A 14,681-nucleotide genomic window follows, 5' to 3' on the forward strand; every position below is an offset into this window, starting at 1 on the left:
ATCCCATTTGGACATGTCAAATACTAGATATCAACTAATATACAATGGAAACTTATCAAGTAGTTAAATGGGCATTTGAGTTTATCTTGCAGAAATAAATCTAGGATTAGAGATTAAAATCCACAATTTATAATTTGTTACCATACAGTATTTAAAAGCATGGGAATATATACAGTTTTTAGTGCACAAGATGTGGTGGCCTGGGACACTGCAATATCTGAGAAAGATACAGTAAGGACAACTGAGCAAGAATAACAAACCAACTCTATCAAAAGCTGCTGAGAAACCAAAAAAGATGACAGTGAGTTGGGAATGAAATGACAGCATGGAGGGCTTGGGTGATAGGAACGATGGCAAAGAATTGATTGGAACGGATGACGACACAATGAGGGTTTATGGACTGATAAATTAGTAACTAAAATCACCACATATTTTGCCTAAAAATGAACAACTAATCGAAGCAGTTAGTGAAAAAGAATGTGAGAAGTTTTGTTTTCTTTTAATATGTTTGTAGAAATATGACTTTGTAAATTGATTGGTGTTGTCACAATAGTGAAAATTGATAAGATATAGAAAGGACAATTGCAGTAGCAGCATCTCTATGGCCAAAAAGATAGAATATAAAACACAGTCAGTTGGATCAGTCCTTGATTAAAGCAGAGACAATAAATTATAGACAAAGACATTCAACTTCTCTACTTTCTGTTACCCCAAGGTGAATAATGTGTACATGTATGGGTTTGTGTGTGTGGATGATTTTGCACATTTTTTTTTTTTTTTACTAAGTTGATACCCTTGTTGAATTAAAACTTGCTGAAAAGAAAGAAAAGCTTTGTGTACTTTTGTGTGTGTGTGGTACTGGGGTTCCTGGAAGCCCTTCTATCTCCGGGCTACCCTCCAAGACCTATTTTATATTTTTTATTTGGAAACAGGGTCTCTTAAGCCAAAGAGGCTGGCTCCCAACCAGCGCGATCCTCCTGTCTCTGCCTCCCAAGCACGGGGATTACAAGCGTGCGCCACCACATCTGGCACTGCTTTGTGTACTTTCAATATAACTTGAACTGTGAATGTCACAGTAGGTTAAATGAATCTAAATAGTATACAATATAAATTAGATTTTAGAAGCATATATCAACTCTGCTATTATTTTAAATGAATTATTTTTTAAAGAAAAAATGATAATTTTTTACTTCTTTAGTTGGTAAAGAAAATTATCTCTGCATTAATTTGACATCAAGCAGATTAGATTAAAAGTAGAAGAAAAAATGAAAAAGTAAGAATGCTTAGGTATTAATTGTGTTAAAATGCTAGAATAATTATTTTGGCTGTATTCATTTGTAAAATATTAAATATTTTCTTTTTATTTACTGTAAATATAAGATTATGGAATATTTAAGTAAATCTTTACAGATAAACTGAGAGAACTATTAAATTTACTAGGGAATAGTCTGGAGGAAGTAGAATAAAAATTTAAAAATATATAAATTACTCAAAAGTGTAACCTATATATCTTTTACTATGACTTAAAAATATATTTTTATATTGACTTGTCAGTTGGCTTGCTTTTCATTAGGTTTTTATACTTATGGCTGTACTTTTTTTTTTTTTTTTCAGTACTGAGGATTGAACCCAGGGGCATTCAATTACCTCCAACCTACACCCCCATCCCTATTTTTTATTCTTTATTTTGAAACAGTTTCACTAAGTTGCAGAGGGCCTCATTAAGTAACTTAGGCTGGCAGTGAACCTGAGATCCTCCTGTCTCAGGCTTCCAAATACTGATATTACAAATATGTGCCACCAGGCACAACTGGCTGTAACTTTTATGGACAACTAAATCTTTTATGTCACTGGTATCTGATGAGTTGTGACTTTTCCAAGACAAAGGTTAATAAGCTCATACTTGCAACTTGTATTGGCAAATTATTACTACAGTTTTTTACAATAAATTTATTAAATCTTTTCCTAGAAAAATTTTAAAGTTAAGCACATGAGAGTCCTTCATTTTACTTTTCATTTTTAGATTAAACCATATTCCTCTAAATCTAGACAATGTTTTGTTATTTAATTGCAAATATTTTCCCCCATTATCTTTTGTTGCAGGAAAATGTCCATGTAAACACCTACACCCACACATACTGCTATAAGTTTCTTTTAAGCAGGAGAAAAACATACTAGTTCAAATATATAAACAAAAACTTATCTGTATATCTCCAATCTTTGAAATAATCTTTAAGAAGACAGAATTTTTTCTGAGCATCTTTTTAACTAGATTATATGTAAATTATCTTTACTTGATTTTTGAGAGACATATACTTTTTAAATCATTCATCAGAAAAGAATCCACCAAAAATTTGACATTTATGTCTACTTTTTTTTCCTCCAAGGCTGGGGATTGAATCCAGGGTTTTGCCCATTCCAGGAAAGTTCTCTACCTCAGAGTTATTCCCTCAGCTCTAGGAGAATTTCTAAATACACATATAATTTATGCATTTTAATATATACATTTTAAACAGGTATTTTTGTGAAATCAATTAAATCAGTAGAAATGGTACTTATAGGATGTTAAAATAATTGTTTGATATTTCATAGCAGTATGTTATTTTGTTATATCCTAAAATCAGAAATAATAGAATTTAAATCGATAAATATTGGGTAATCTCCAAAATGGGTAAATACACATGCACGCACGCACACACACACACACACACACACATACACACTCATATGTAATAGTTATTTTTTAAAATGACTTAAATTTTCATTAATTTTCTAATTCTATTGAAACTGTAGACTTTGAGTATTCAAGAAAAATATGAAAACTGCCATACAAAATTATATTCCTCATTTATTTTAAAATAATTGTGTGCATTCTTGGATGATCACTCACTTGTCTCTTTATTTTCTTTTCTATAGCAAAGTCAAATGATAGAATTTATTTTAGTAGATGCTATTCTATTTCAATAGAGGATAAATCAGATATTATTGTTTCTGAGTATATTTATGTATTTTCTAAAGCTCAATTTTACATCCTCATTAAATTTTATATATAAAGTATAACTTAAACTTCCATAAGTGCACATGTTCATTTATAATTATTAAAGAGAATTTGAATAGATTTTCTCTTGAGCACTTAAGAAATACCTAAACACAGATCCACATAATAAACTTAACAATAAAACCATGAGAATGCAAACAATTAGAAAAGATTGAATAGAAATATATCCTTGTCAATTTAGCCAATTTCCTCATGAATGCAAAGAGAAAATTATTACTGTAAGCTAGATTTATTTTTGGAAGTAATATATTTTGATCATGTTTTCTTTGCTAATGAAGTCTTTGTTGATGGTTTTATTATTACTTTTCTATTCTAGAACTTTTATGCATTTAATAAATGAATTACTGAAACACTTAGCTATAATAATACTTTCAGGTCTAACTTTATTTGGAAAGAATAAGCTTCCTTTATTTTTATTTTTCTTAAATATCTGTTTAAATATTTTTTAATTCTTGTTCTTAAACTGAACAATACTTTTTGATGTTTTGGTTAAGAATATATAAATAACTCAGAATGGTCACTCAAATACTGTTCTTTTACTTATTTGAAAATAAGCAGTTATAAGAATTGCATTACGAAATCACAAATCAAGTATTTCTCTTAGGTCTCCTTCAAAACACAGTTCAAGCTGGGCATGGCAGCGCAGTTCGTAATCCCAGCATTCAGGAGGCTGAGATTGGAGGACTGCGGTTCGTGGACAGACTCAGCTACTTAGTGAGGCCCTCTGCAACTCAGTGAGACCCAGTTTCAAAATAAAGAATAAAAAATAGGGCAAGGGGTGTAGTTCGGAGGTTGAATGCCCCTGGGTTCCATCTCCAGACCCGCAAAAAACAAAACAAAACACCACAGTTCAAGTACTAATTAGATAAAAAATAAGTCCCCTTCCTTTAAATACTGCTAATATTTAAAAATACAATTTGTGTTCTTAATATATCAGTGCATGTAATAATATATAATACATATAATACATGAAACATGTATAACATATATTATAGTCATATTTGTTTGTGTATAAGACTGTATCAACATCTATCTACCTTCCTATTAAGAGAGAGACAAGAAGAAGAGAAAGAGAGACTAGGTATTGAAATTGTTATTACACAAATATTATTTGATGCTTGGACCCATGGTAGTTTTAACATACCAACTTTTGTTTATACTGAACCTTCATTGTGACATGCTCCGAATAACTACTACTACCATTAAAAGGATTTCAGTTTTTTCTCTGTTTTTCTCTGATTTATCCATATTTTATGTATTAAATGTCATACATCCTTCCTGCTTTCTTGATGTCAGTACACACACACACACACACACACACACACCCCATATATATCTATATATCTATATCTATATCTATCTCTCTCTCTCGAGATATATATATATATATATATATATATATATATATATATATATGTCTTCCTTGCATTTTTAAACACTCTGAACATATGCACCTAAGTTATTGAAGGTCTGGAAAATATGTATACATCATAACTCATTATAAGAATTATGAACATAACCAAATGAATGCTTCCAGGATAAAGAAAATTATTTCCTGATTGTTTTCATAAGAATCATAAGATGCCTTAGCAGGTCTGAAAGCCCACAAGAAAAACTCAAAAACTATTTCTTTTTCTTTTGTGGTGGTGCTGGGGATTGAACCCAGGGGCATTCTACCTCAGAGCTACACCCCTAGCCATTGTTTTTCTTTTATTCTTTATTTTGAAACAGGGTCTCACTGAATTGCAAAGGGCCTCACTACTAGTAGGTGAAGCTGTCAGCTACTATCTCAGCCTCCAAAATGCTGGGATTACAAGCATGCACCACAACATCCAACTCAATTTTTTATTCTTTATTTTGAAACAGGGTTTCACTAAGTTGCGGAGTCCCTCACTAAGCAGCCAAGGCTAGAAACAACTCAGATCCTCCTTTTTCAGCCTCCCAAGTACTGAGATTGCAAGTGTCATCCACCACGACATGATCTAAAAGTCTATAAAAATCAATTATTATTATTTTTTCACTGACCAGACATTGAGATAAATATGAATGTTTTAATGATAAAAAACATTAGAATCAGATACAATTGGAATTGGAATAAAATCTCAGCTCCAAAGTTTAATAGAAAGATGCTAATCATACTAATTCTCAATTTATTCATTTATAAAATTAAAATAATGAATGAAATGCACTATATAAAATATTGTATATTAAGTAAGATAGAATAAATTGTTTGATAATTATAAAAGAAATGAATTTATGTTAATGCCCGTTTCCTCACTCTTCTTTCTTCAGTATTTCTTTAGAAACTTTAAAAATTGCTAGATTCAGTAAATTTTTATGAAATTCCTTGTTAGACAGCAAACAAGTAAATAGCATGCACTTCAGTAGAACTACCCCTATTTATCTTTTATCTGGAGAGCTCAGATTTTTAAGAAAATCTGATTTTCCACTAGCTATATAATCTAATCTTGCCAAACTGGTCATGAACCTGTTATCCTGTCTAAGCCTCCAAACCACTGTGTTTTCATGATTAGAAATATTGCATATTAAATGCTTATAATGACATGCAATTTGTTAATATTAGTTATGAAAGTGATGGATTCTCCTATATATAAACACATTTTCTGAAAAGAATATAATTCACTCTTTTCTCCTGGGCATCTGTTGCTTGAAAGAATATAAAAAGATGTCAGTGTAATACCACCAATTTGAAAGACCAAGAAATAGAGAATAGATATATGCTATGCTTATGTGTATTGAACATTGTTATTAGAAATAGTTTCACAACATTCTTCTAGTTTTCTATAACAAAATAAAAAAATTCTTAATATTATTAAATATTTCTCCATTAATCAAGAAAAAGTAGTTGAACTGATTTGAAGTAAAATACCATGTGTAAAAAGTAGTCCCAAGTACAAAATAAGTCACATGAAATAAGTTTATGTTCTGATGTGCATATGGGAGAGTCTCTCCAAATCTGATAACAGAAGAAAGAGGTCTGGTACTACTTTTGACCTTCTCTGGTATGTGTCCTACTATTTCTGATAATATTTGAGAACCAAAATGTCTGATAATTTTTGAGGAACAATCTCCCACATTTCAACAAACACTAGAGATGGGTGACTACTAATGGCTACGCCTAGGATCTATCACTGGCTAACGATTATCTGTCATTGGCTAATGGTGATCAATGGTTATGTGTGTCTTGAGAGAGGATCTCTAATTCCAAAACCACCTAGTGTCAGAATTTAGCGTGGACAATTTGAAAAAAAAAATCCAGTGCTTGCTATCATAATTTATTCTTTGTCCAGAGACCTAACTACATAGTTTATTTTCATTTTAAGTGGCAGTAAGACAAACTCATATAATTTGTTTAGGGAGTACCTGGATTAACTCTTTTCTTCTGTTTTACTTTTCTTTCAACAGCCAAAGGAAGTACAGCTATTACTTTGTTTATAAAGTTTTATTTTTCCAATTTTGGTACAAAGATGTGTTTTTAACTTTCCAATCTTAATATCTGACCATACATTTCATTTTTGCAATTGTCATAATACTTCTATTTGCTTATTATTTTTGTGATATCCTAATTTTTTATTTCATATTCTTAGAAATATATGTATTAGTGAATATATTTTGCAGGTGGATTGGATCTAAATGAAAATCCTGATGAACAGTGTAGGTCTTACAACAAAGTACATGCGCATATAATTTTACCTATGAGTTTAGTAGTCATATTTACCTTTAAGCTTACTTTTATATTGCCAAAGCCAGATTCCCTGATTATATGCTGTACTTAGTTAATTCTTTTTAAATAGTAAAGATACAGGATTCAGAGATAATTAGGTATGGCTGTTTGGTTGTTTAGTTGGTTTGGTTTGTAGTGGGAAATTGAATCCAAAGGCATTATACTTCTGTACTACAATCACATCTCTTTCTTTCTTTCTTTCTTTCTTTCTTTCTTTCTTTCTTTCTTTCTTTCTTTCTTTCTTTCTGTTACTGGGAATTGATCCCAGGGGTACTCTAACTCTGAACTATGCTCCAATACCAATTTTACTTTTTGTTTTGAAACAGGTTCTTGCTAGGTTGCTGAGAGTCCCACTGTATTGCTGAGGCTAGCCTTGATCCTGAAATTCTCTTGTCTAAGCCTCCCAAGTATTTATATATCAGGTACACGTTTCCACACATCCCCCCCATTCCTTTTGTAATTCTTTTTGCTTTAAAATAGGGTCCCACTAAGTTGCTTGGTCCCACTAAATTTCTGGAGGTCATGCTAAGTTGCTGAGGTTGGTCTCAACTGTGATCCTCCTATTTCATTCTCACAAATAACAGAATTATACAAGTATGCCACCACATTGGTTACATTTTGTTTTATAATCTGACTGAATTTTATTTTTTATCAACTTTTTTACCAAACATAATATCATCAATAAAAAGGGGTGGTGAGCTCACTCAGTACTTGCAATCTCTTTAGCTGCAATGATCAAAGATTATGTCAATCTTATAGCTAAATATAACTCTCCACCACTAAAAAAATATGATTTATCCTTCTATAGAGATTTAAATGCTAGACACTGGGCCTTAAAAATGTGTATTTTTATCAAATAGTGATTGTATCATTGCATGTTAGATCACAATTATATAGATAGATATGTACGTAGATAGATGATAGATGATAGAGATAGATATTGTAGTATGATTAAGTATTTTATATTTACTAATTGATCCCAAAAACTTTTGCATGGGGCATTATGTCATATTTATAGATGTCAATACTGAATATCAGAGAAATTTTGATAGTATCATAACCACACAAGTGATCAGGGATCATTAAGTGGCAGAGATGGGATTTGGATGCATCATTACCCATCATTTTTCAACCATCTAATCTATCTAAAATTTGGTTAATATTTTAGACTTAAGTAAATGAATAAATAAGTATAGCTGTGTTATGGCATTTGCCTTTAATATCGCATTTTTAGTAAGTTGTACCTACTGATCTAGCATCACATACAATTACCTGTGGTGGAAGTAGTGGCAGTCGTATAAAGGCAAGAAGCATACTCAGGTCATTGCATCGTCTCTGCGTGTCATACTTAACCCACATCATCAGTGCATGGAAGATAGTTTCTTCATCAGGAACATTCACATCATCACTGGCCAGAAGTTTATGAAGCTCCTCAGCTGGAAGGAGTAAAAACTCTTGATTTCTGATAACTTCCATTATATTTTCCTGTAGAGAGAGAAAATCTTGGTATAATTTCTGCTTCACTGTTATTTGGCTAGTAAAGCATCTCAGAAAGAAATGAGAAAAGTAGTCAATAACCTTTGTTCTCATTATAACATAATCCTTGAAACTCAATCCTTCAGAAACTCGAAGCTGTTAAGATGAAAGCATTGTAATTGTAATTGAAGTGTAAATGTATCTGAGACAGCACAGATCTTGTAATAACTGGAGGATTATAATGTTGAGCTTTGTTATGCAGGCAGAATGTACTAAATGATTAAATGTTCAAGTTTCAAGTGTTCTGCTATGTAATATTCAGTGACTGAAAAGAATAACATTTCACATTGTTATAAGCTTCACTACACATATATGAATCAGAAAATGGCAATGGAATTATGTTGAGAAATGCAACATTATAAGCCGTAACATTATTTACTCAAAAGGATAAACCAGGGCAGAGGGGCCACGGAAGTAACAGAACCTCTACATGTTCCATCCTCTTAGTATCCCATATAACTCCTTACTCTAGTGACAATTTCTTTGGTTTCATTCACATTCACAGTTATTTTCTTCCAGATTGCCAGAGCCTCTACTTACCCCACTTCTCTATTTGTAGGGCCTCAATTGCATCCTGTACCATTATGCCAAACTGATATTTCTCAAACAAAAATGTGCTCATATCATCATTCAAAAATTTTGTATTTTTTTTTTTGTTTGTTTCAGGGCCTTTCCTTGCATTTGGTTCAAACTTCATGGTTCAGTACTGTTTTTTTTTTTTTGTTGTTGTTGTTATCTTACATCTTCTGATTATCATTTGTTTCTTCCCTTACTTATATTCCAGTGACAAAACTACTTACTCTTTTTTCAATATTCCGTATTTTTAACATTTTCCTTCATATTTAGTTCATTGCTTAACATGACTCCATTGACCCTATTCGTTTTTTTTTTCCCCAAAATTCAGTTCAAGAGCTACCTGCTGTTGTATGTAGGCTTTTCACTCCCTCCATCCAGCTTCATTTGATGTGGCTACCCTTCCACTACTTCTTCATGAGGCAGTGTACATTTTTCCTGCAGTACCAAAGGGCAGCCAAAGCTTTGCTGTATTTAGGGTCTCATTACAAATTGTAAAATAAAAGACCTTGACTTATGCATCTAGGTCTTGGCATAGTGCCTGGAAAATAGCAGAACAGTACACACTTACGGAATAAATGAATTGATGATCTTTGCACAGAAAAACTGTGTTGAAAGGGCAAAGAATAGTACAGTGTTTTCCAAACATATTTTTAAAACTGTGAAAACCTTTCCTACATTTTAGGCAGAAAGGCTTTTGTGTGCACTGTATGGTTGGAGAAGACAGAAATTTCACTGGTTGGTCTGATTTTACTCCATGTCCTTCTGTATCTGCTGAGACAATTCCAAGAAAGATAATAACTAAGACTTCTAGGGGGAGAGCTTTATATCTGTGGTTGTGGTAGAAATCTCAGTAGGGCATATAACTTAGACTAGGACTTTTCAAAAAGCCATTTTGGCCATGCTAAAACAAAGTAGAACATTCATCAAATGACTGTTAATCTGCACATTAGAGCAAACACACACGTTTTTATTAGAAAAAAGCTGAAAGTTTCTTTAGGTTTAAGAGGATCCTATCTTTTAGATTCTTTCAAGTCTTCAGTCACTTATTTACATATCTAATATAATATAATTTGTAAATATATTTATTTAATCAACATCACAGCATTGTTATTTCTGTTCTTGAAAATTATTTTGTAACTCTTATGACTCCTTTGAATTTATATAGTAATGTATAATTTATAGATGTTAAATGACTATTTATTGAGTTAAATACTTTGCAATTAGTGCTAACACATTTCTCTAAGACAGTTAAAGTAAGAAAATCTTGGAAAGTTTTATTTTTTTCCATTTACTTTTCTATTTACTCAAAAATCTCTGCCTCTCTTAAGCTACATACATATGGGTAGATCATCAGTATATGCTGAGAAATATCATTCAAAAAGCTCTATGAAACTCTTAGGATGTCTATCATAAAAATATTGTTCAAGGAATATTTCATTATGCTTTATAGTGTCCTCTTTATGATGACCCTAGGGTAAAAGTTCTTTCAAGCTTTAGTGGAAGGAATAATTGCACTTCTCCTGAGTAAATTGGTTTGCTTTTTATCATGGATGCTATATATTATGGAGTTGATCAGATTTCTTTTTATTTAGCCTCTAAAAAACTTAGAGTAAAATTGAAATCCATTTGGCAGGAAAGCTATAGCATTTTATAGTTTGAATTATTTTTCAGAAAGCTTTAATAATAGTTTCATTTAATATCACTACAGCAGCTTTTCTCACCTCTGATATTTATACCTGGATCTAAATTATATTATGTATTTATAATGCTGTATTTCTTGGACTCAGACTAAATCTTTTGGGATCTATCACTGTTGTTTGTAAAAACTGCTATAAATTAACTGGACATTAGGAACAGGTATCAGTTGTTACTTGTTTGTCACACATGTTAATGAATTTTGCTATTATTTTTGTTTTACATACTTGGGAATTCTCAAATTCTCTTTCCTCTTCTTTTCCCCATACATAAAGTCTCCTTTTTTGATTTGTTTGTTTTGCAGAACTGGGGATTGAACTCAGGGACAGTCTATTTCCATGCTACACTACCAGTCCTTTTTTTATTCTTTTATTTGAAACAGCTTTTCACTAAGTCGCAGATGGCCTTACTAAGTAGCTGAGGCTGACTCTGAACCTATAATCCTCCTGCCTCGGCCTACCAATTATTGGGATTACAAGCATGTGTTACCATGCCCAGCTATCACGCCTCCTTCAATGCTACTCTAATATTTTTTTTCTGTTGTAATTGCATTCTAGCTTCTGGAGATTCTTTAACTTTATTATGTTTTACTCATAAAAGTAATACCATTCCTATTTCTACCAATATTCTGATGATGACCACTTTGGTAATCTCTAAGAAAATTAGGGAAGTCTCTACAACATTCCTCTTCTGAGCTACATCAGAACTGATGTTTATAGTTCAGTCAAAACAAGATAGACCTTTTCAAGAATACACTTCTATAGCGTCTATCCATTACTGAGTTCTAAACCTTATTTCACATTTTTAGGTGTTCGTTATTTAGCATCCCACTGCATAGAATCAATTTCTATTTTAGTCATTTAGGCTAGTATAACCTTGGACTGGATTACATATAAATAGGAAACAATATTTCTCAGTGTTCTGGCACCTAGGATGTCTAAGATACTAGCAAATTTGGTCTCTGGTGAAGGCTTGTCTCTCATTGTTGGAGCCTTCTTTCTGCATTTCCACATGGTGAAAAAGGGGAATGAGGTCTCTATGACCCCTTTTATAAAGGCAATAACCCCACTTATGTGATCCCTGTCCTCATGTTCTAATCACTTTCCAACTGGACCACATCTCACTACCACCACAAATGGGAATAAGGTTTCAACATATGAAACTAGAGTTAATGAAAAACATTCAGATTATAGGATCTTCCCTAAAAAAGTCATGTCTACTCTGAATCTTAGACAATGATGTGACCACATATGGATGTAGGGTGTTTGCAGAGACATAGTTAATTCTGGATTGGGGCAGTCCTAATCCAAAGACTATCGTTATTATGAAACAGATATTATCAGATACACAGATCCATCCCCAGTAAAAAGAGCTCACACTGAAGAAATGAAAGACACAGAAGAAGGGCATGGCAAGGGAGAGAAAAAAAGCTATACTTCCCTTCTCAAGGAATGCTAGGAATTATCAGGAAAACCAGAAGCTAGGAGAGACAAGGAAGGATATTTATTTAGTTAGAAGCTTTAAAAGAACATGGTCTTGTGCACAATTTAATTCTGGACTTTTCATCTCAGAACTGTTAAGAGTCTATATTTCTGTTATTTTAAAACATTTCTTTGATCAGACTTACAAAAATTATGTTTAAAAACTATCACTTGTAACTATGTTAATATGGCAATTATTTTTAACATTTTCTGTGTGTGTGGGTGTGCATGTTGGTGAAGACTGAACTCAAGGACATTATACCGCTGAACTACACCCTGAACCATTTAAATTTTGTTTTGAAACAAAACCTATGTTGCTGAAGCTATCCTCAAATCTGTGATCCTCCTTTTTCAGCTTCCCAGGTACTGGGATTAGAGGCGTATATGTGTGCCATCATGCCTGTCTATTCCCAACATTTTAAGTGATAATTTCTTATTTCCTTATTTTATAGAAAAAAATTCTTTATAAATATTGGCTTTCCCTTGTTTCATGACAACATTTCCAGTATAGGAAGCCATCTCATATCAAGGTTCAACCTTAATTTTTATTTTGTTTTATATCTTTTCTAGAATTTAAACTTTTTTTATTTTTTATTTTATTTTATTTTTTGGTGGTACTGGGAATGGAACCCAGGGGCCTTCTACCTCCGGACTATAATCCCAGACCTATTTTATATTTTATTTGGAGACAGGGTCTCTTAAACCAGCTGAGGCTGGCTTCGAACCTGCACAATCCTCCTGTCTCAGCCTCCCAAGTGCAGAGATTACAAGTGTATGCCACCAGGCCCGGCTTAGAATTTAAACTTTTTAAAAGAGTAGAATGGAATCACTTGTCCTCAGCTATCAATGTCTTATTCTAAAACTTACTTTTATATTGCTATACTAATATCATAGTCAAGATTTTAATATGTTAAGATTTTAAAACCAAGATCATTTTGGCTCTTATTTGCCTACTGTGTATTTTATTTTTTATTTATTATTATTTTTTAGTACTGAGTACTGAGGATTAAACACAGGGCATTCTACATCTGAGCTACACCCCAGAATGATTCTGCATAACGTTTATGCAAATCATTTATTTTTGTAACTCTACAAAGGAAATACTATCATTGCCAATGAAGCATATACCTGTATCTTCAAAGATGTTTCTTTCTGCTGCAGCAAAGTGACCAGGACACCAGATCACATAACTTTTACTTAAATATTTTCAAGTGCTTGATGAGAGAATAAAAATAATGTTCTCCACAACCTTGTTAAAATAATATTTTAGTGCAAAACATTATTTCTGTCCTCCTTCCTAGAATACCTTGTAGGAAATTGGCTATAAGAACTTACTTTGTTTAGTAAGAATATATGTATATTTTATCAGGTAGTGTTCATTTTATAATTACAGAAAACTGAAAGAGTATCCCTTTTATTAATGGAAAGCAATTTGTTCTCAAATTAAGAATGATTATATCATTAAGCAAAATGTGTATACACTTTTTGCACTTATGCTTATAAATATGTTATCCTTTAGGAAAGCTTGCTATCTGAATAATCAAATTTTCTAGACAGTTGGGGTAAAAGTATGTATAGAAAAGAAAAGATTCAGTATGGAAGTTGTGTGCATTGGTTATTTTGCATTAAAAAGCATTAACATTCCTCAACAAAGATTACATTGCAATTTTGCAATCTTATGGTCCAAATGGTTTCTGCAGAAGAATGCACATTTTAATTATAATGTTGCTCTCATTTTTTGATTAATAAAAGGATTTAGAGCATTTCCCTTTTGAGTTGGAATAATTTACTACTTGCTATCAAAATTTTAAGAATCTCAGCACAGTATGTCTTTTTATATTTAACCTATTTTAAAGTTTCTTTAAAAGCAAAAGTAACTGTAACAATGAACAAATAAAGTCAAGTAAAATCTAAAGGAATATAAATTATTTATATAAATTATTTATCCCAAAATCCTTAAGTATAAACTAATGAAAGAATATACTTTATTAAAATAATTAAAATATAGGAGATAATCTTGGCGGTTAAACAACTTTATCATAAATATTCAAGTTTGCCAAAAAATATTTAGTGCATGTCATTCATTTATCCTCAGCAATTAAGAGAAGCATTAGCTACATTACAGTATATATCATTACATTAGTGCACACATGGAATGTTCATACATTACATTAACATAACATTAGGATGGTATAACATATTAATTTATATAATTAAATACAAAGAAATAAGAGCCACTGTGAAAAAATAGAAGTTCATATCTAATATTTTCATCTCAGAATTTAATTATAAAATGGCTATTTAATATTTCTTAACCAATAATTTGTATTTTCATATTTAGATAATGATTACATAATATATTTTACTTTTTAATTTCAAAAGAATGATTCATCTGTGTATTAGATTTTTACTGCAGCTGCAGCAAATAACAAAGTTTTGACTGAAGAAAACACTCATTTATTATATCACAATTTTGTAGGTCAGGAGTCAAGGCAAAGTGTAGTTTAGTGGTCTCACAGAACCAAAATAAAAGTGTATAGAAGAAGCCTTCTTTGTTTTAAAAATCTTTGAAAATACTCTGTTATAATGA

At 31.7% G+C, this 14,681-nt stretch overlaps 1 protein-coding gene across 2 annotated transcripts in view; it reads right to left on the minus strand.

Moving 5' to 3' along the window:
• KLHL1 (kelch like family member 1) overlaps positions 1-14,681 on the minus strand; it is a gene marked incomplete at both ends in the record, with an annotated part of 325,168 nt that overhangs the window by 129,061 nt on the left and 181,426 nt on the right. For both annotated transcript variants that reach the window (XM_080690084.1, XM_080690083.1), the window contains one exon: positions 8,076-8,288. In XM_080690084.1, the coding sequence (XP_080546210.1) occupies positions 8,076-8,288 (213 nt within the window). The remainder of the gene's footprint in view (positions 1-8,075; positions 8,289-14,681) is intronic.

Source organism: Muscardinus avellanarius, assembly GCF_963383645.1.
Source record: "Muscardinus avellanarius genome assembly, chromosome: 2".
NCBI classification, from domain to species: domain Eukaryota; kingdom Metazoa; phylum Chordata; class Mammalia; order Rodentia; family Gliridae; genus Muscardinus; species Muscardinus avellanarius.